At 36.1% G+C, this 21,314-nt stretch overlaps 1 protein-coding gene across 1 annotated transcript in view; it reads right to left on the bottom strand.

The window, feature by feature from the left end:
- Positions 1 to 445: 445 nt before the first annotated feature.
- LOC139971830 (60 kDa lysophospholipase-like) overlaps positions 446 to 21,314 on the bottom strand; it is a 29,171-nt gene continuing 8,302 nt past the window's right edge. Inside the window, exons 3-13 of the mRNA XM_071978591.1 lie at positions 21,131 to 21,242; positions 17,277 to 17,598; positions 15,551 to 15,677; positions 12,456 to 12,568; positions 11,161 to 11,346; positions 10,327 to 10,563; positions 9,294 to 9,389; positions 8,298 to 8,461; positions 7,807 to 7,893; positions 6,244 to 6,343; positions 446 to 5,466 (exon numbers count right to left, since the gene is read on the bottom strand). Of these exons, the coding sequence (XP_071834692.1) occupies positions 5,314 to 5,466; positions 6,244 to 6,343; positions 7,807 to 7,893; positions 8,298 to 8,461; positions 9,294 to 9,389; positions 10,327 to 10,563; positions 11,161 to 11,346; positions 12,456 to 12,568; positions 15,551 to 15,677; positions 17,277 to 17,598; positions 21,131 to 21,242 (1,697 nt within the window). The 3' untranslated portion in view covers positions 446 to 5,313. The remainder of the gene's footprint in view (positions 5,467 to 6,243; positions 6,344 to 7,806; positions 7,894 to 8,297; positions 8,462 to 9,293; positions 9,390 to 10,326; positions 10,564 to 11,160; positions 11,347 to 12,455; positions 12,569 to 15,550; positions 15,678 to 17,276; positions 17,599 to 21,130; positions 21,243 to 21,314) is intronic.

Consider the following 21,314-nt stretch of genomic DNA (forward strand, 5'->3'; position numbering starts at 1 on the left):
GTCTCTTTAATTAAAAAAAAAAAACCACTTGTTTTTTTCAATGTATTGTCAAACATCAAAATCAATTGTTAAAATTCAATACATTTCCATATCATGTGGCTTTATTACTTTAAATGTTTCATCCTAATAGATTGGATAGTATCGATGCTGCCTCCTAGCATGTACGGAAACCGATTTTGTTCATTTGAATATTAATTAGTAGGGTTCTGATAATTTCAGAAATAACATGATCAAAAAAACGATACCATGTTTATCATCAAAATCTGGTATATGTTTGTCTGTCTTAAAAAAGTATTATAAATACCACTTTAGTAAGATCTTTCCCTCTTCTATTCTTTCTCTGTTGACAAATGTAAATGGAGAGTTAAAAAAAGAAGAAAAAAACATTGCTTAATAAACCTAGTAAATCAAAATTTCTAAAAACACAAGACAAAATACACCAAAATTTGAAAGTTTACAAATTTATTGCCATAAATAGGTAAAAGACGGAACTTTTTGTAGGTTACACTAAATATTGCTGTTTTTTACGTCATTATTAAATGCTTTTCATGTCTGGGTGGACAGTTAATTCATATAGCCGATATATTGATAAACAGAAAATTACCTATATCCTATTGACATGAATGGGAAGAATGGGTAGTAGCATTTAGTTGCATAAACTTTGCCACAATTTTGCCATAGAACTTTGCCATAGAACACTAACCTATTAAATTAAGGGTAAGGTAGGGCCTACCAAAGAACAAAGCCAGTTTTCTTCTAGTCCATGAAAATCCCATCAGAATATAAGATGAGAATCTCATCAGGATATTTGACAAAAATCCCATCAGGATGAAAATGCATGATTTAAGGATCATCCATATCGGCCCTAAACTTTAAGGACGCTAAAAACCTGCTGACGTTTTTTAAAGTACCTTCCTAGAGTCTCTGATTCTTCATATTGTTATACATTTCCAGATATAGAGGAGGGTTCAATTTGAGGCAGACATGTTTCAATAAAGCAAAATGATAGCTTTGAGGGTGACCATAAAGTGCTTGATGAAATCCGAGCACCAGTGACCGTTATTTGACCATCTAGCATATCAATCAGGTCATCAACACTGATGACCTTTAACCTTCAATAGGTTCGCAAGGAAAAACTAAACCGTTACTTTTAAATTTGTGGGAAACAGAACTTTTCTGCACGATGAACGCAGAAATTGAGTGTACTCAAATTGGTTGTGATATTAAACCACATAAATCGTTTACAAGTCCAGTGGCATGCGCAGGACATCAAAGGTGGGAGGGCCAAATTCAAAATGTTCCTGACTAATTAGGGTTGGGTCTTGAACCTTAATGGAAGGGTCAGAGACAAATGAAGGATTTTATAAAGGAGGGGGCACTGCCCTAGTGTCATTGAAGCCAACTCCAATGTAAGGGGGGTTCTGGGGCTCCTCCCACAGAGAAAAATAAAGAAACTAGTACCTCAAAAGTCATGTGGTGCATTGAGGCATATTAAGATTATAAATTAGGTTCTATATTAGTGGATCTAAATACAAGGTTGTGTTAATAAATACTTTGTGTCAGGTTGAAGATAAAAGAGGGGGAAGGCTTCACCCATATTGGTGGTCTTATTCCTTCCTTACTTGATTGACTATGGGAGGTTGGGCATACCCCCATCCACCTCCTCCCCGCTTTGGGCATGCCAATGGTTTAGTCAATATCGCAGAACTGCCAGCCATATTGTGGGGGTTTCCCATTCTCAGATTATGACATGAGCTGATCTGAATATTAAATACAAGACATGCCAAAAAACACAGCTTTAACATTCGTTTCTTCGATAGTATTACACAAACATATTCCAACTCGGTAGATGATTAACTCGAACAACACCCCACATGCTTTACACAAACACTTTGGAGTAAACAAAAGAAAAAATAGTTGAATTAGCAACATGCGGCAAATCATCATTAGCGTCGGTAAAACACACTTACTTTATTCCCTGATATTTTACATGCAATGTATACAGCTAGGCTTAAAATGAAAGTTTGATAGGACTTATGAAATATAGACAGTATTTAAAATTAACAGGCCTTGTTTTTATTTAAATGAAATTTACAAAGTAAAACTCCATTGTGAGCATTTTGCTACAAAAATATTAATTTGTGTCGATAGTGTTAAAAGCATGGCCTTTTGCGACACCTGGGACGGAGAGAATTGAGGTAAGGCGAGGTGTTGACAAGCACCAGCCTTGCAAGAATAAATTACTGATTGGAGGTATTAAAACAATTGTATAGCACATTGGAGTCTAATTTATCAATTTTTATTGATTGAATTAATTTTTAACCACACTTTACTCAGCATTCAGTGACTGAAACAATATTGAAGGTGAAAATTCAACGGATTACAATAATATGATAGGTATATGATAACCTGGGTGATACATCCATCCACAACTAACCAATCATAAAAACAATGTTAATAAGTACACAAGATTAATAGGCCAATCACAACACTGCATGACAGATAAAACAAAAGCTTGATACATTTCTGAAAGACGATGATCGCCAGTCCAATAGAGTATCCGATGTGTTCCAAAAACAGTAAAGGATTTAAAGCAACATCTGCAGTTGTTGCATCCTTACAAATAATGCTAGAAAGAGGGTTTTACACAGCTTGATAGTATTAGCTATGTTAACTGTGTTAAAAGTGTTAACTGTACTTGAAAGTGTTAGTTGAAGATGCATAGTGGGATTGAAGAGTGAACACTGCCAAAGGTCATTTGATGATCAATTTTTTAGCATAGTTACGAGCACAGTTTTAAGACTGCCTCCTTTTAATTTACTAGTGAACACAGAAATCATCCCAACATTAATGAATAACATGCCAAATAGATATTCCAGGAAGTGTCACAAGAAAAAGAACCTGTCAAAACATGTTTCATGCAATTAACTAGTAATGTAGTCATGAAAGATATTAACCAATTCTAAATAAACCAAACAATTTTACAAAGTGTAACTAATCTAGTTGAATAATCATCCTAAATCATTGCAAATATTGCCAACACGATCCTGAGTTACGTTGTAAAAGAAAATGAAAAAGGATAAAAAAACAGTAACAAATTAATGAAGTACCAAATAAATAAGATCAAAGCTGGATTAAAATATTATTTTGGAACAAGGTCTTGGACGTATATAGTATTAAATTAACGAGTCCATGTTGGCCTTCAAACAGCACCTTTTTTTTCACAGCGCACGCAACTTTCTGTTAATGAAGGAAAATGGTACCTGCGTGAGTGCAATATAATCTGTGAAGATTATACAATCAAAATAAAACAAAACTGTTAGCAAACTGCTTATCCACTAAAGAGCCTGTGTAAGAGAATGTGTAAAAGTAAGTTAGCCTGACGTTTCGATCCTAGCAGGATCTTCTTCAGAGGCTGAATGGATTATATATACAGTGATAACAATACAAATAGAACAGAAACATATTCCCTGCATATAAATGGTTACCAGTTCATGTACCAGGTAAAAGGTTACCAGTTCATTCTAGGCAGGGTAGAAGGGGGGTGCTAAGGTTGTGAGGAGACAGGTAAGCGAGGAACGAAGTAAATTATCCTGGATCTCAATTAATGTCAAAGGACCAGAAAGAAACATTGGCTTGGAGCAAAGGTCAAGAGAGAACCAAAATCTAGCTAGTGTTAGGTGTTCAAGCCTAAGGCCTTAAGGGCCCACATAAACAATATTAACTGCAAGACTATTTTTTATATTGGTCAGACTGAAACCTTTTTTGCGGGATGGATTTGCTCTGTGTGCCAAAATCCTGTCTAATGACCACTATATAACAAAATGATGGGGAAAATGAAAAACATATCAGTCTTGACATAAATATTGTTACTGTACAATCTGTTTAAACTTCTGAAGGTTGTGAAAAACTTCAAAGCTGCTTTTATACGTCCAAAGATTTCTCGCTGAAACAAACCCAGATGCACAAATTGAAATAAACGACCAATGTTGTCGAGATACATTAGATGGGCGAGAAAGAATATTGAGAGAAAGAATATTTCAAATTTTGAAGAATACATGGAATTACTAAAGTAAGAAAAAGGTTTTTTTTTGTGTTCCTTTTCATTAACTAAACCTATTCTTATGAAATAAACTAAACTCTAGCCTCATTAGTTTTCTTGGATTGTGAAACCTTGTTTTTTTTATATACATTTATATACTTTTAAAGCTATTTTTATTTCTCTTTTTTTTCCACAGTCCTTTAAATATATATTACATTTTTCCTCTAAGAAATGTTTGACATGTTGTTATTGTCACTTCACTTCAAGTTAAAGGGTGTGAGAGACTCGCGCAAAAAGAAAGGTCTAATGCCGGTAATCTGACCAAGTTTCCAATGAGGTGTAACAGAAGTGTTAGACACCACCATCGATCCCAGAAAATACACACACAGCTTGCTACCGTCGGTAATTAGATACTAGTGTACAGTCACAGCTGCGGTCAATACCCACAACACAGTGTACAAACGATACAGCTATGGACATCTCAGGTCCAGCTCAAGATAACAAGGTATCACGTTTCATTATTGTCTTAATTTTATTGCGACAAGCAGAAAATCTTCACTTGCAAGCAACGGAAAGTTAACCTTTCAGAGAGCGGCACGCGATTTGGGGCGAGTCTTCAATGCCTTTAAAGGAAGAGTCGAGTCACTATCAGGGAATTTGAAGTCTGGAGTATTATTTTTATGGGGAATAACATGTCGCTATTAAACCTGACCTTTGTCCTACCAATAACGAAAGCAACTTTCTTTCTTTTCTACACATCTTAACTTACTGCTGTATAGTAGTTAATACCAAAACCAAATAAAAAATGACGAAAAATAAATTAGAATTGACTGTTTTTGGTTATCACAACCATTTCTTTATAAATATTAACCCATACGAAAAATAAATAGACTAAATTTTTAATTCAGTTGCGGTGCGCCTTAAACAAGGTACATTGCACAGCTCTAATAGATAGTATATTTCATTACTAAATACCAACAGAATGACTGACAGACAAACTGACAGAAAGATATATATATATATGTATACAATTCAATTCAAATGTTACGTTACACAAGCGGTTACTTCACCAGAGGTTACATTCACCCAGCGGTTACTATGTTCCACTATAGATTACATTATACCAGAAGACATGTCAGACCAGGGGTTACCTTACACCAGAGGTTAAGTTACACCAGAGGTTAAGTTACACCAGACTTTAACACAACACCAGATTTTAACAGTACATCATCGGTTACGTAAGATCTGAGGTACTTGAAGTACTTGATATGTTAAAGATACTCCGCGAGGAGCTCATCCATTTTGCTGTTATTCAGATCCCTCGCTAACATCAGAGGCGTTTGTCCAAATCTATTTTCTCTCTTGATATCTAGCCCGGCCTCCAGCAGAAACTGCATGCAAACTGTCTGATCGTTAGCGGCAGCCTGGAATATAAAAAAATGTCCAGGAAATTGGTCATAAGAATGCTGTTCTGTGGACACCTTTATTTACCATAAAAAAATAGAGCAATATTAGCAAAGATAACTTTACCTCTACCGTAACAGTTTTGCTACAAATAGCCTTCGACCTCAACAACAGGCTTCTCATACACAATGTGGTACAGTTAAATACCAAACATGCGATCTGTCCAAGCTTCCCTTGGGATTTTATGTTTAGGAAGGTGTATTAGTGTAGAGAGACAGGTAAGAGGGGAGTGAAGTAAATGTTTGGCATATGTTGACTTCAAATGACCTTTAACCTTTAGCAATAATAGGCTCCTTAAATTTGACATGGCACATCTACATACTTAATATGAGATCTGCCCAACCTTACCTTCTACAGATATCATGTTTACAAGGTTTTTCAAAATTTCAATATTACAGATCGACAGGTCAGGCAGGGCTAGAATACTAAAAATATCTGATTTCTGTTCATCATATCATGAAAATTAAAGACATCACAAGTGGTATACCAAATTTGTATTGCCCTTTTGTTGTTACCACTACCATAACATTTTCAAAAATGTTCATCCCAAATTTAGTTTTCCCATGGAAGACTTTTCTTACTACTCAAAATATCAATAGGTATCATATGGGATGAATTTAAGAGAATCAAAAAAGCTTCAAATGTTTGGAGGGAAAAATATGTCTTTTTTTTGTGGCTGTGTTAATTTTTCCAACAGTAAACATTCCATTTCTTTTAAAATAATTTCTGGACCTTACCACATGCAGTGCGGTATTTCCGGAGTAGTCTGCAAGATTTAGGTCCACCCCTGCAAGCTTGAAAGCTCGGAGACGATCAACATTACCAGACCCTGCTGAACTGAATAAGATAAACAACAACAACAACGATAAATTAGTCTACGTAGGGGACAACTGTATTGTAACTGTCATTAATGGGTAGACAGAGAGAGGCATGCAGTAGAATGGAAGGTAGAATGAGAAAACACAAGGTGATATCCTCTAACACAGGGTTCCCCTAACTTTATCACCCCACGAACCCCCTGTGGATGTCAGAGTTGTCCACGAACCCCCAACTTTTTGAGACACGATCTAAGTCATTGTTATACAATAATATGCATAACAGCCTGTGTCTGTTTCATAATTCAGTTATTCATCACATGCACGGTACGGTACTACTATGGCAACATATGCGTATGGAACGCCAAAAGAGTTTGTCGATAGGTATGACTTTTGAACATTACTAAATTATATGATATATCAGATTTTAGTTCAACGAAAAGTACTCTAGTTTTGACTTTCAGAAACGTCCCATGGGATGGACTCACTCACCCCCTGAGGGTTCATGCACCCTGTTAGGGAACCCCTGCTCTAACACATTCACTGTGCGAAATCAGCAACACATCTCACTTCTGTGCTGTATGAAATCGCTGATCATTTCTCACATTCCAGCATGGCTTGTGCAGTGCTGCATGCTGGCATTTGTTTACATATTATGTGATCAATTATCATATTATCGTATTATTGTATTTCAATATAACTCGATGAAGTGTTCGCTAGAACACCTAGTGTGTGCTTTCCCTCTACTCAACAACAAGTAGTGTTACTACTTCTATAACAGACAGCAGCGCCCTCATCAATATAGAAAATATCAAACCTACTTCAAATATATTAGCAAATTTTAAACAGTTTATTTTAACTTTGGAGTTAGCATGTACCCATCATAGTCAGAGGGTTTATCTTTTTTGTTTTGTTGCAGGAAATGGACAACATATTCAATGGACTATGAGAGAAATTTCATGACATTATGAAAACTGATTATTAACAGTAATTGTGTTTAGTGGTTATGTAGATATCCATATGTATTAGATATACATGCATAGACATTGCACATATATGCATATTCATTATGCAATAAGACTTCGAATATGTTATTACAACCCTCCTTTCCACTGCCTCTGTAAACTCTAGTTCAAAATGCTGAGTTATTTAAGTGAAATATCAGTTGAATTTAAAAAAATGTTTCTAGTGATAATGTATATAACAATATTTATTATACATGTATACATGCACAGGCATTTGCACACATACGCATATTCATTATGCAATAAGACTTCGAATATGTTATTACAAACCTCCTTTCCACTGCCTCCATAAAATCTAGTTCAAAATGTTGAGTTATTTAAGTGAAAAATCAAGTTGAGTTTCAAACATGTATGAATAATAGAATTAATTATTATATATATCAAGAACTAAAAGGGCCTAAAGAGTTAAGCCAACCGGTCAATCATCAGCAAAATGTCATCAACTAAATATGACCCTCACCTGAGAAGATACGTAACCAGGTCAGGCATGTTCTCTTCAATCACATGACCACCAGTTTCTTTCATTATTTGGATTACTTCAAAATGCCTGGGAAGAGAAAAGATAAAAAGTTTTGATAACGAAAAACCAAAAGAGAATTCCGTTTAGTAAGAACTGACCTCACATTAAACTTTTCTTTATATATTCTTTTCCTCAAAAGTATCGCAAAATCCGCATATTTATAAGGAATCTAGTCTGCATCTCATTTTATACTACAATACTACAACAAAAAACCTAGAGTGTTTTCTGTATGATCAGTTGAGGTTTTACTTTGAGCAGTTGGTTCTGCTTTGCGATGTAATTCTATATTTAAAGTTTGTTTGCATGCAATCACAAAACAAACCAAAGCAAAACAAAGGTTGCATGAGTTGTGACCACTATAAATTGCAAAAAGTTGGACAAAAGGAGAAAATCACCAACACCAAAATGAAAGAGTATTAATCTTGACTTACGCATGCAAAACAGCCTCTAGGAATGGAGTGTGGCCAAAGCGATCCATGACGTATATAGAACAACCGTTTTCGAGCAGAAACTTGACCACTTTGTAATTGCCTTCGGCCGCAGCGATGTGAAGAGCAGTTCGACCGTCGTAATCTTGACAGAGAAGATCTCCTCGCTGATAAAAGAGAGATTTTTACAACTTTCAAATCCCAAATTAGAAAGTCAATCTTTTTTTCCAGTTGTCAACACTTTTACCAAACCCTACCAGCTATTAATTTATAATAATATTGCAATATAATTAAAGCAAGCCCTCCTCGTAGCTGTTTTCACCGAGTGAAGTTTGATGACTGAACAATAACTTTTGTTGTTGTTTGTCAGTTACTCTTATAACAAACAGTGACTTGTCTACTTTCATTTCAAGTAATGAAGTAAACCAAAGGGACACAGAAAGGAATTTTCAAAGTTGTTTCTTGCCAGTGGTCAGGGGGGTAAGAGCAGGGGGGGCACTGGGGCACGTGCCCCCCACTTTTTGGAAGCTTCCTACCCCCCTGCCAGTGGATAATGCAAACACAAAGAAAGGACCATTGTTTGATGGAACCGAAATTAACTGAAAGATTGCCTTTCTCAACTATAGCATCACTGAAACAACAAGTGGAAATAAAAAGTTGCAAAATGAAGATCATAGAATATGATATGAATATGAACGTGCATATGAAGATCATAGACAATGATTATCCTCTCTCTATATAGAAATTGCTCTTTATTGTGTCGGAATGGATTATAGCATGTGGCCAAAGTAGTATTTTGGAGTAATTTTTGGGATCATTGCATGGTCTTTTTTAGTGTTCAGAGCCATTAAACATATTGCATTTAAAAGACGGGGCTGAAGAAATGATCTGCGTTTAAATTTTAACATGCAGCAAAATGGCCATCAGAAGAACATAGATATATTTATGTATACGTGCTCTGAAAGAAGGGAGGTCAAAAACAGAAAAGAAACAACTTACACATTTCTTTAAATGTACCAAACTTTCTAAATCCCCATTTCTGGCAGCAGCACACATCAGAGGAGGAAACAGAGAATCACTAAGAGCTTTCAGATCCTAAAAAAAATGAAAAAGTAAAGAAAAAATGTAGGTAAACAACATTTTGGAATTTTGGAAAGGTGCATCAATCACTCGCGCATTTCACAGCATAGTTTGCGAGCATAGCCTAAAAATTTTAGGAACTAGAGGAAACCAATGAGTATCGCTACAAATAAAACTGGCACGGATGAATCAAAGCATCTCACATCACAGTTTACAACTTTCCACCGTAAAATGGATGCCGAGCCGGCTAATCATAACAACCTTTCCCAAAAAAGCTAAGAGTTGGGACAATTATTTAAAAACTATACTTACATGTCCCACTTCAAAGCACTTAGTGTAATGACATTATTTGCAGTATGATGTGTATCCTCTTTTCTACCAAAGTTTAGGAACTGTTAATACTGTCAGTACAAGTGCTTTGAAGCACAATAAGTGAAGACAGTATAGAGTGGTATTAGCGCGAGAAACTTGCTTCTCGCAAGAAAAACTGGCTGCATGCAACCATGGACAAACCCGCCCCCCCCCCCTTGCCTGCTCACAATGACTGTGTATGTTCAATCAGCTCTCATGTATCGTACATAAAAATTCTATAACGGACGTTATTTGATTAATATCAATATTCAGTTTGCTATTATCGCCTGGTTGGCTTTTGAAATGTGCAGGCACCCATTTTCCATAGATACCGCCAGAACAGGAAATCAAGTCATGCGTAATGCACAATGATATTTGTTCCTGTTAGCACTCAACACGAATGTAATATTGATATCCACGAGACAAGAAAATGAGCTTTTTCACTGATCAGTTTAAATCCACCGTAAAAGTTTACCGCAAAGTAGTGCAAAATTTTCCTTAGTTGCTACTGAACAATGTTTTTACTATAAAGTTACGACAAGGGATTACCGTAACAAATATATTGCTTTTTTACTACTTTGTTGATGAAGATCATCCCTACCTCTTCACTGGTAAGAAGCAATGTGTCCGCTACGGCTTGTATCAGACGATTCTCTTGGATTCTGCCTGGTACTTTACTCTCGGCCAGGACGGACATCTCTCCCCGGATGTTGGAGGTCATCATCTTCCTCTTTTCTTCGAGGGTGAGGTTGCTGAGGCCGAGGACATAGCTGAGTTTACTAAGAGCTGCCTCTGGGGTCATATCTGACCCTGGTACCACTCCAGCTTTCACAAGAACCTAAAAAATAACATCATACAAAATATGTATATAAAATGCAACTCTCATTCCTGTGGTTTTTAACTTTAAAACACTGGAATAACCAACAAATGATTTCTCCCAGCTGTAACTTCTTCAAGTTTCCAATCTGCCTAAAATAATCTTAGAACCAAGGGATCTACACATACAGCGAGGGACGGGTTCATTGTTGTTTGCGGGATGGGCAAAATGAATTTTTTTGAATAAAACAAGTAATAAATTGAAGCATCCTCTAAGATTGACAAAATTGATATCTGTTTGAATTTTGTTTTTACATATCTTATTAAAAGAGGATTTTAATGTAATTATCCTGATCTGTTGTTTTCACGAAAAATATAGAACCAGCAGGGGGGGGGTCCAGAGCCAGGTCCGATCCCACGGACAACTACATATTGCAAACATAGCCATTACGAGAGTTGGAATGTATGATTCTTTATCCCCTGGCGACCCTAGTCGACCTGTGCCACATCTTCCCTCTCGGACCTAACCCTTTTTATCTATTTTTAATGTAAGAATCGGGGCCGAACTTATCGAGTATTGTCACGTGCATAGGATGCGCAAGATAGACGAACTGCTCACCGAGCCTGTCTCATAGAAAGCCTTGACGCTTCCTTGGAAACACTGGGTGCAATTAACTATTATCAAGCCTCTTCGACAAGCACTCTCTATTTCCTCCAGGAGATCCTTCCTATCCGAAGGACAGTTACCGGTACCGTAGGTCTCCAGGACAACCCCCTCCATGGGCGGCTGCAGGAACGCATGAGCCTGTAAATGAAAGCAAACAAAAGTCAAAGACTGATAAATTAAACAACAGCTCTATAAAAACAAAAAATTGTCACCAATATTTCCACTAAAAAAAAATCTTTTGCTGCTACTATCCTCAAAGAATTTGTTTTCTTCTTGTGACTTTAAATAATTTGGATCTTATAGAGAAATTTGATAACCTTCCATCAGAAGGCTTTCTGGTCAATTTTTCAGCATGGGAAACTTTTTTGCAAAGACTATACAGGTGACCAGTAACGGATGAATTCTGGCAGAATTATTGCCGTAGTCCTAGAAACAACAAACTCGAGTGCTACTCGAGTGCTATGGTTGTTCCTGTCTTCAAGATATTCAGCTTTAATACATGCTAAAACTCTGGAATGGTCCTTTAAGGATTGATGATGACATCAGTTCCGCAGTGCAGGCCTATATGTTAACATTGAAAGAATTGTTTTATAAAATTTAATAACCCAACTAAAAATACGTTCTTTCGTAACTTCTAAAGAACACGGATTACCCTTGGATGGAATTTCAACGCTATTTGTCTTTGACAAACTTTTAATGCATTGTAAACATTTTATTTTGAGGCCATAAATAGTTTACTGCTTTGCCTATTTAGTTTTGTGTTGCATCTGAGGAACAGACTGACCTCATGGTATGTACTGTCTGTGGGTTTTATAGACTAAGCAGTTCAGCCACTTTAATTGTACAGCCTCAGATGTTAAAGGTGTAATTTCTCAAAAGGTAAAGGTGGTTTTAGAAATACAACCTGAAGTGACAAAATAGTCTACACAGTCTACAACATAACAATATGTATTTTCTTTGTGCTAGCTAAAGTCACCCTTTAACACCTGAAGCCACTCAAAATGCCAAAAACTTAAATATGACCAAATTACAAATTTACAAAGTGTTTATTATTCACGAATCAGAGTAAGAGTATCATCTATGGCTTGGTAACCCTTGGTAACCCTTGGGTCCACTAAATAATAATGTTAATGAAAAAGGATGAACTAAAAGATTTTAGAAAACAATAAAAAACAAATTAATGGAAGTAAAATAATAAAATTCATCTATAAGAGTCTACATATAAAATGCACATGTGAGGTACTTACAGTAGCAGATGTTATCCCAGGAAACAATCTTAGTAGTCCCACATTTCTGTTCAAGTTTGTGTGGACTCTAAACGCTGATAAAGCTGTAGGCCTGTAGATACTATCCCAAGAAACTAAAGACATAACCAAAAACAAAATTGAAATACAAACAATTATGCATTTTAATAACTGATGCAAATAAACAACATAGGTCAAGATCAATTATTTAAAATTTATGCAACTCATTGAATGAATTTGTGTCATTACACCAGATTAGAACAAAGAGATGGTGAGGTATAATTTATAAAAATAGTAATATTTTCATATTTCTTATTACAACTTGATGGATAACACTACTAGTGTTAGAACACTGTCTTGCTGCTAAAATAGACAATTTCTAATAGCTATTGATGACACGATAACAAAGAATTTGAAAGCATGATACAGTTGCAATATGCCAGACCTTTGCAGAAAAGAAGTACAAAATGGCAGACATACACCATGGGAACAGATCTTTTTTTGTTGGTAACTATGAGAAAACTTTGAGAAATTGTGGATATTATTTCATAGGAAAATCCAATAATACTGAACATCATAAGAGTGAAAAGCTAAGTATTTTGGATTTTTGTCTTTTTGTCCAAGTTGCTTTTTACAAAATTGATTAATACTATCATTTAAAGTTGTATTAGCTACAAAATTTATTGAAGACGGTAAAACTAAATTCGATAAGAACACACCAATATTAACCTTCTTTAGGTGGTAATATGTAGAAAGGTGTCTTAGGTTGATAACTTTGTTTGAGAAACACTAAGCCTTTATATTTGTATTTGTAAATTTGATGGCCAAACACAAAATCTATTCTTAAAATTGTGAAAGACGTTCATATTTAGTTGCGTAGAATTATAGTATAAATGCTCATCATATAATATTACTTGATTTTTTATTAACATCTTACATCAAGATCTATAAAAGAGTGCTCGATATTTTCATTTAAATATATTTATATGCATGCCTGGCAAGAAGGAGAGGCGAGATGGTTGGTCAGAGAGTTACATCTTTGGCACCTGGAGCTAATAAGAGGGCCTAGAAAAATATTGCATTGCATTATTAATGATTTCTGATTTTCATAATGCAGTAAAATAAAAAATGAATATCTCAACGGTCCCAGTGACATGATTGTCCCCCTTTTGCCCGACCTTGCTCTAAAAGATCCCAGTCATATGTAAGGATTAGTATGTTTGGTTTTTCTCTCCTCTTTCCTTCTTTTTTTTCCTTTTGCAGAAATTTCTAGTTTCACTCTATCCAATATTTCCTTTAATATGCTTTTTTTTCAAAAATTTAGACCATTTTCTGTGTCTGATATGTCTATACATAATTTACATCAAAGGACTTTCTTCAACAATGAAACTATCGCTGAATAAATGCAATGGACGGTGAACGACATGGGGTGATTCAACAAAAACAGGATGTTTATCAGATCAAAATCATCCTTCATTTATATAAACTACCTGGGATAAATTTGATTTATAATTCAATCACATTTTAATGAGTTCGCAAGACCAATAAAACATGATAAAGCCAAACTGCCTGTATCAACAGAATGAAGGTTTACTTACTACCACATCTCACTACTTAATGATAGACATCTACGATCCCTCTTGAAGAGAACTTTGCCCTGCCTTTACTATGAAAGGCTTGCCGAATGACAACATTACTATTGTTCTAAACCCATGTCACACCTCTTCCTTGCAAACAAAGTTTACAAAACCATTTGGTTAACCTTACCTCTGACAGTGTTAAGGTCACATCTGTGGTCTGGCTAAGTTTATATGTACACTTTACAACTGGAGTACTTAGAATTACATGTTGCAACACCGAACTTGCGTCATGCAGTATTTACAAAGCAAACTCATTAAGGGGTTTTGTACATCTGTTGCTGAAATACTAGCTACTTTAAAGAGCTTGAGTAAAGGTAAAGATACTATTTCTGTAAATTAATCTTTAAGTTATTAACTATGATAAGATGGTTGTTTACTAAATCCTTACTGACCTACTAATTACCGAGGTGATCATGGTAATATAATTCGGCTAATAATCAGTCATTTAGCGTCATTACCGATGATTTTGTTTGCCTTCGCAGAAATAAGGCAGTTCAACTTTTGTCAGTATTGGGCCCCACAATTTTGGCACGCTTAATAACTGCTGGAAGTTTTCAAAAGTGGGCTACTGAGTCTGTTCCTCAAACTTATTCTCAGACTATGAATTTTGGATTGTCTGATTAGCCAATCAAATGTCTCGGTACAGGTGGTAACTTACAGTAGCCTTTAGAACGGCAGTAAAAATGCTCGGTGACATTTCAGCATGGGTGACCATTATATGACTTGCTAGCATATTTGGGAGCAATACTGATGACCTTTCAACTTGCTAGACAGTTGTAAAATACGAGTGGGATGTTCAGAACTTCAGACAAAATTGTGAGTTCCTAAAATTTCCCCCCCCCCCCAAAAAAAAGGGTGTAAATCATGACTTGGAGTTAACCAGTTCTTGAATATATTCAAATAAAATCACAAAAATATGGGAAAGTTTAGTATTGCCAGGAACAAACCAAAAGAATTTTGAAACAGGATTAGTTGATGGACGTCACTTTGAGTTGACGTTGAGAATAAGTTTTGGGAAGACCAGAGTAAAATGTGCAAAGCCTTTATAAAGCAGTCTTTAGATTATCGCATTCATATAAATGTGTATGAGAAATTGCTAATTATGCCTCTGTATAATTCTTTGTTTCAAAGATATTCACAATTAAGTAACAATTTACCTTAAAACCAATTATAATATATTCTTGGATTTAACTCTCTCAAAATCTATATATCTATGCAGAGACAGAATGTGACCTACAGTACTAATGACCCAATTTAGTGTGGAATGATTGGAATGATGTAAATTCATGATTTAATAAATAAATAAAATAAATAAATAAATCACTTAAGTAACCTAACCTTTAATAATACTTTAATAACAAAAATTCTTAGTCAGATAAAGCTAACTGAAGTTCAGTCATGTAAATACTGAATTTTACACTAGGTTTATAATATGATTTTTTTTTCTAATTTTTATACCTATGATATTCACTGCCATGGTAACTAACGGTGGTAGGTTGGGTGAATCAAAGGCATGAAAGTGCTCTGCTGATATCTTCACACTTCGGTTGCCACGAAATAATTTGTTGTTGAAAAATAGAGTTACCTGTGAAAATAATTATGATGTGAAGTTAATGCCATTTAAAACTCAATGTAGCTTTAAGCTAAGTTTTTTTTTGGGGGGGGGGGTGGTAGGAAGGGGTGGATGAACTATGACATAATATTTGCTTACATTAGGCTCTGACAACTGTATGGAGAATAATATACTTCGCATAAACTTCAACCAACCATTATTTAGAACAAAGAAAACAACAACAGCTGGGACTTCATCACAAATGGCACGTAGGCCAAAATAGAATTCCTTTATCAACAATGCTGCTTAATAAAAAATTTAATACTAATCATAATAATATTGAGGATTTATAAAGCACAGACATATCTACCTATAACTGTGCTCAATGTGCATCACAATGTTACCCTTTGTCAACGATAAACAAATAACTGAATGATGTTTATACAGAGATAACAAAGGAAGATCAAAGAGACCATTAATGTTAAACACAGTTGTATCTACTCATGTTTCGCAAATACAGAGAGGGTTTGAGTAGAACAAAGTCTGTATCCCTGCTTTCCCCCCAAAATAAACACACATCACATGAAAATGAATGAAAACATATTTCGGAAATGATTTACAAGGTTCTGTGAGTGTTTTCAGTTTTTATATATGCCAACAGTATTGTAACTAATAGAGTGTAGCAGACTAGGGTCCCACTCATCCACCCCTACCCCCCTCCCCCAACACCACCACAAAAAAACTAAACAAATTAAGAAATATATTGAAACATCAGAGTATCATATAACATTTACTGCATGGACAATCCAAACATTTTCTTCTCTTTCATACAATTCTAATCCAAAATTCAGTGGCTCCTGACCAGGCCTAAGGAGAGGGGCATTCAGAGAGGGGGGGGGGGGGGGTAATGCCCTGATACCCAGGGTCAATTAGAGGGAAGTGAAAAAATGTGATGAAGCATAATGTATCCTCATTTTGATGATGTACATGAAAAATTTAGACTTCAAATAGGTTGCGGATTCTGACTCTTAATGCCCCAGCACCCTGATTTGCTGAGTGCTAACATGGAACGCCATGGGTTTTGACTTTGCAATAGGAATTTCTCAGAATGTTATTATATATATGCAAATTATTTGTTCAATAGCAGTCAGTTGGGATACTTTCCTACTGCTACTACCACTCTTTACTGTCCTCCCCTATCATGCTTCAAAGCACTCCTCTTGACAGCACAAACAGTTCCTATTACCTTCATCTGATAGAAACATGATATTCATACTGCTGTACTGACACCACTGAGTGCTCTGGAAGTGGGACATGACAGTACAATTATAGGCAAAGAATTGTTCCAACTGGGTGTACATAGTTACCATAGCATGGTATATAGTGCTGGATTATCTAATGAGCCAAGTGACTAGGAAGCCCTCAGCCAAGATATAAACAACCTAATGTTTGGATTGTGTCTGCAATGCAATGTATCAAAGGTGGAGGTTAAGTATATGATGCATTAAGGCCATGTTTAAGTTGGCACAGGAAGCCAGTAGGTTTACATTTTTGAATAACAGCCAAAAAACCTTCACACATGATGAGTAAAACATGGTTAACAACACTAGAAAGCATTCAAAATGTCCCCACCTCAGGGATGCAGTAATGACCAGCTATATACACTGCCCCCAGCAAGTTGTCCCTTCCATCACTCCGAAGTTCCGAGATGGGAACCTGGGCACCCGTCAAGATGACGGGCTTGCCTAGATTTTCCATCATGAAGGAAAGAGCAGATGCAGAATATGCCATTGTATCCGTCCCGTGGAGTATAACGAAGCCATCGAAATGAAAGTAATGTTCTTCGATGTCGGCTGCCATTTGGATCCAATCCTTCATGCCTATATTACTGGAATCTTTCAGAACAGGATAAGCCAACACCTTGTAGATGATTCGTTTACCCTCGCTGGATACACTGGAGGAAGGGATGGGGGGAGGGGAGAGGGAGAGAAATATACAGCATTCATATATTGAGAAACACTACTGACACGATTATTAAAAGGATGGTTAGGCAGACAGAACAGGAAAATATAAGTTTAAAAAAAAAACAGTACAAATACTGTGTTAGATATTGTATTTTTAAAGTCTTCCCAAGTTATTTTCAGGTACTTGAAAATTTGACAAAGTGAGTAAAAATATTGATTCTTCCTTTGTGCGGATGTTTGGACAAGTAGTTTTGACTACCTGGAAAATGTCATTTCATATACTCCAGTACTTGTTTTGCTAGTTTTGTTATCGGGGACACTACTACAGCTTCTCGTCAATTGCACATTGAACCAGTTTTCCTATTAATTTGGGTCAAGCTCATATCATGCATCAATGGCTCATACACAGGTGTTGAGTATAATTTATACCAAATTAAACCATACACATGTATGCAGTTGATGATATGTGTGTATATATAGCAGCAATGGTGACTTACAGTATGATAACAAACAACTACAGCTACAGTAGCATTAGACATTAAATGGGGCACAAACCCCACTAGTATATCATCTTTAGCTTAATATATGACTGAGCTCTATGTGAAGAGCAACTCCCTCCAAACAGCTAAGAAAAATCTTGTTCCCTTCTTCGGGAGATATCCTAACGTAATAGTCGTTTCTGGGTGCTGTTGTTTCTGTAAATCTGTGCTGTCACAGTGCCACAAGGATCTGGAAACCTTGTTATCATATTTTTAATCTAGCACCGAAATATTGTGCATCCCACAAGATTTTACATTTACGAAATTTACTGTCACCTACGTAGTTTAGATTTTTATCAACGACCATTCTCAATGCGAATTAACTGTGTAAAATGGATCGCTATCTGCACGTGCATTATGTACGGGAAGTTTTCACGTGCGGAGATTGTTCACTACTTCATGGAGCAGTTATAAACATGTACAGTAGCGAAGACATCAATTAATATATAAAATAACAATTTATTACCAGGATCGGTATATCATGTGTTTTAATGGCATTCATAAATAAGTTGTGTTCATATATTTATTTCTCATCCAATTAGAAAAGGATATAAAATATCGATATCCTGACGGCTTGGTTATGTGCAGGCAACCCCTACACAGTAGAGTATAGTACTTGCGACCCATGTATAGACTACTAACAATAAACATGGGTGCGAGTGGAAGATACAGTAGATGCTCTTTCAACCTTAGATTTCCATTACGTAAAAGATTTGCGTATTGATTTAGGCAGTGTAATGGAGTAATAGCGATATTTTTTCTCACAACAATCTGCAGCTAAACGACAAGATAAATAAAATAAATAAATAAATAAAATGTACCAAGTTGCGCTATTTGAGTAGAGCTGTTCAAAGCAGCAGTGAGGTACTACTACATTGGCTTAGGACTCACGCATACCTAGCTACTGTATAGTATATGCCTAGTACTGTAGAGGAGCCTTAATGTAACAGAAGCCAAGCAAGCTTCTTAGATATTTTTGTAGATGTTTTCCTTTATTTGTTTGAGGCACCACAATAGGCCTAGCTGCTTATTTATGATTCTGGGACATGTAACTGTGTTCATAACTTACTTTTGTTGGAAATAAGTTTAAATTTCATATTGCACAGAACCATAATTTTCCAATGTGCAATTACGTAGCACCATGTATCTGCCCAAGTGCCTGACCATTGTTCACATAAAGTATTGATGTTGTAGATCTGTACTATGTAGACTTGAACAACAATCATAGTAGCGAGTGAATTTGCAGTTTGGCGAGTTGATTTTTAGTCACGGGTCGCCAAATAGAAGAAGCCTGTTGTCTTTGGTAGATATCAGTCTGTATGCTGAATACAATAAAAGTTTCCATCTCAGTGAATATTGTTTGTCACATCACAATTCCTTTTTGATGTACTACTAGGATTGAAGTATGTTGTTCATCCTGGCTATACACTACAGCCTATTGTGTCACATACTTAGAAGATTATTCATCATCGAAACCACACTGCAGTTTTTCTGTCTGGATATAAATACAGCTTCCTTTCCATAAATATTTGGTTGTATTCGTTACCCTTACCGTTGTAATTAAAACTTTCTGTTCTTTCTAATAAATTTTCTGCTGCTCTTATGAAGCAGGATATGTTTGTTAGGTACCCTGGCTTTTCTTTATCCGTCATGCATACTGTAGTACCAGCAGATTGAAACAAATTAATTAACTCATGCCAGATATGTTTGCCTGCTAATTTCATAATTATTGCAGAGATGGTAGGCCTCTGGTATGTTAATTGTGACAGTCACAGCCCACTGTTGACGTTTTGTCAATATTCTCATGATTGTTGACATGTAGTTTTCCAATAAAACCAAATTGGGTAGATATTTATTGCACCCTCCCTTTTTTTATTGGGGGGGGATGTTCATTTCCTGCCTGCTATTGCTAAAAGCCAGTTCTCTTACATTTTATGATATCTTGATTACACAAAACTTTGCAAATATCACGTAGACACTTCATATGGCAGCATTAAATCTTCTTTCTACTCACAAAAAAAACCCCTCCTAACCCTCAAAATATGCCATAAAGGACCAGTAAAGGGTGCATACAGAGGGTAGAGCTCATAGACAGAATACCTACTCAATGCTTTACTATTGCCACTAAACTTAGGTCTGGTATATATAACTATTTGCTTAATACTTTTATCTTTTTATTCTTTCAACCCAGCACTGGTCGTTGACAGATTAACTTTTTGGCTCTGTGCCCTCATCAGCCTTTAAGTGTGTGGGTGTCACTTGTACTGTTGCCTACCCCTATGAACTCCTATCGAAGTTTAATTCATAACAGTCAAATCTTTTAAGTCTCCTCCAGTTGTGCAGTGTTCAACTGGCTTAACAGAGCAGGCGTGGCTCTTGTCGCTAATTTGGCAAGATTTGTTATCCCATAATCTCTGTTGCTTCCTGTTTTGTACTGATTTGGACTAATTCAAATTGTCCAAAATCATTTTTAAGCAGCTCTGTTGAAGTCATTGGGAGTACACAATCATGCTGATAATTTACAATGTTTCCCATGTTTGTGTTCCATTTTAACACATTTCAATGAAGCTATAGACAGATAGACAAATTTTATATCTTTTCCCCAATTGTGGGAGGGGCAGGTCTTCAAAACACAGGGGATCATGTCCCCAACTACTGTACACCCTGACACCCAACCATGCACCCTACCCCATTATCTTATCTAATCGGTGAATAAGGCAATGTTTCATATTTTTCACAATTATTAGAGGGCACATCTCTAGCTAATTATAACACCCTCACACACCAACCAACCATCCCCTCCAACCCCTTTGCTGTTCAATTAACAGACTTTGAAAGTACATAAATCATGAGGAGATATGTAAGCAAGGGCAGCAGAATTATAGCTGCAGTCCTTACTTGGTATCCGTATGTGGCCAAAACAAGAGTTACAATATTGGCCAAAGGCAATGTGCTGCCAGCAATCTAAACTTCTGGAACTTACGGAAGTGCATACATATCGTTAGGGAGGTCGTTTTCCCTTGCATAGTTGGCATCGTGGAGCATTGGGAATCCCTTCAAGGTGTTTGCAAGATAATTCGGAATGTTGACATACACTAGGAAAGAAGCAGAAAACAGAGCTGGTCATGGATTTCATTAAACTTGGCATTAAAAAGTGGGGAATCGGA

Source organism: Apostichopus japonicus, chromosome 8 (assembly GCF_037975245.1).
Source record: "Apostichopus japonicus isolate 1M-3 chromosome 8, ASM3797524v1, whole genome shotgun sequence".
Classification (NCBI taxonomy): domain Eukaryota; kingdom Metazoa; phylum Echinodermata; class Holothuroidea; order Aspidochirotida; family Stichopodidae; genus Apostichopus; species Apostichopus japonicus.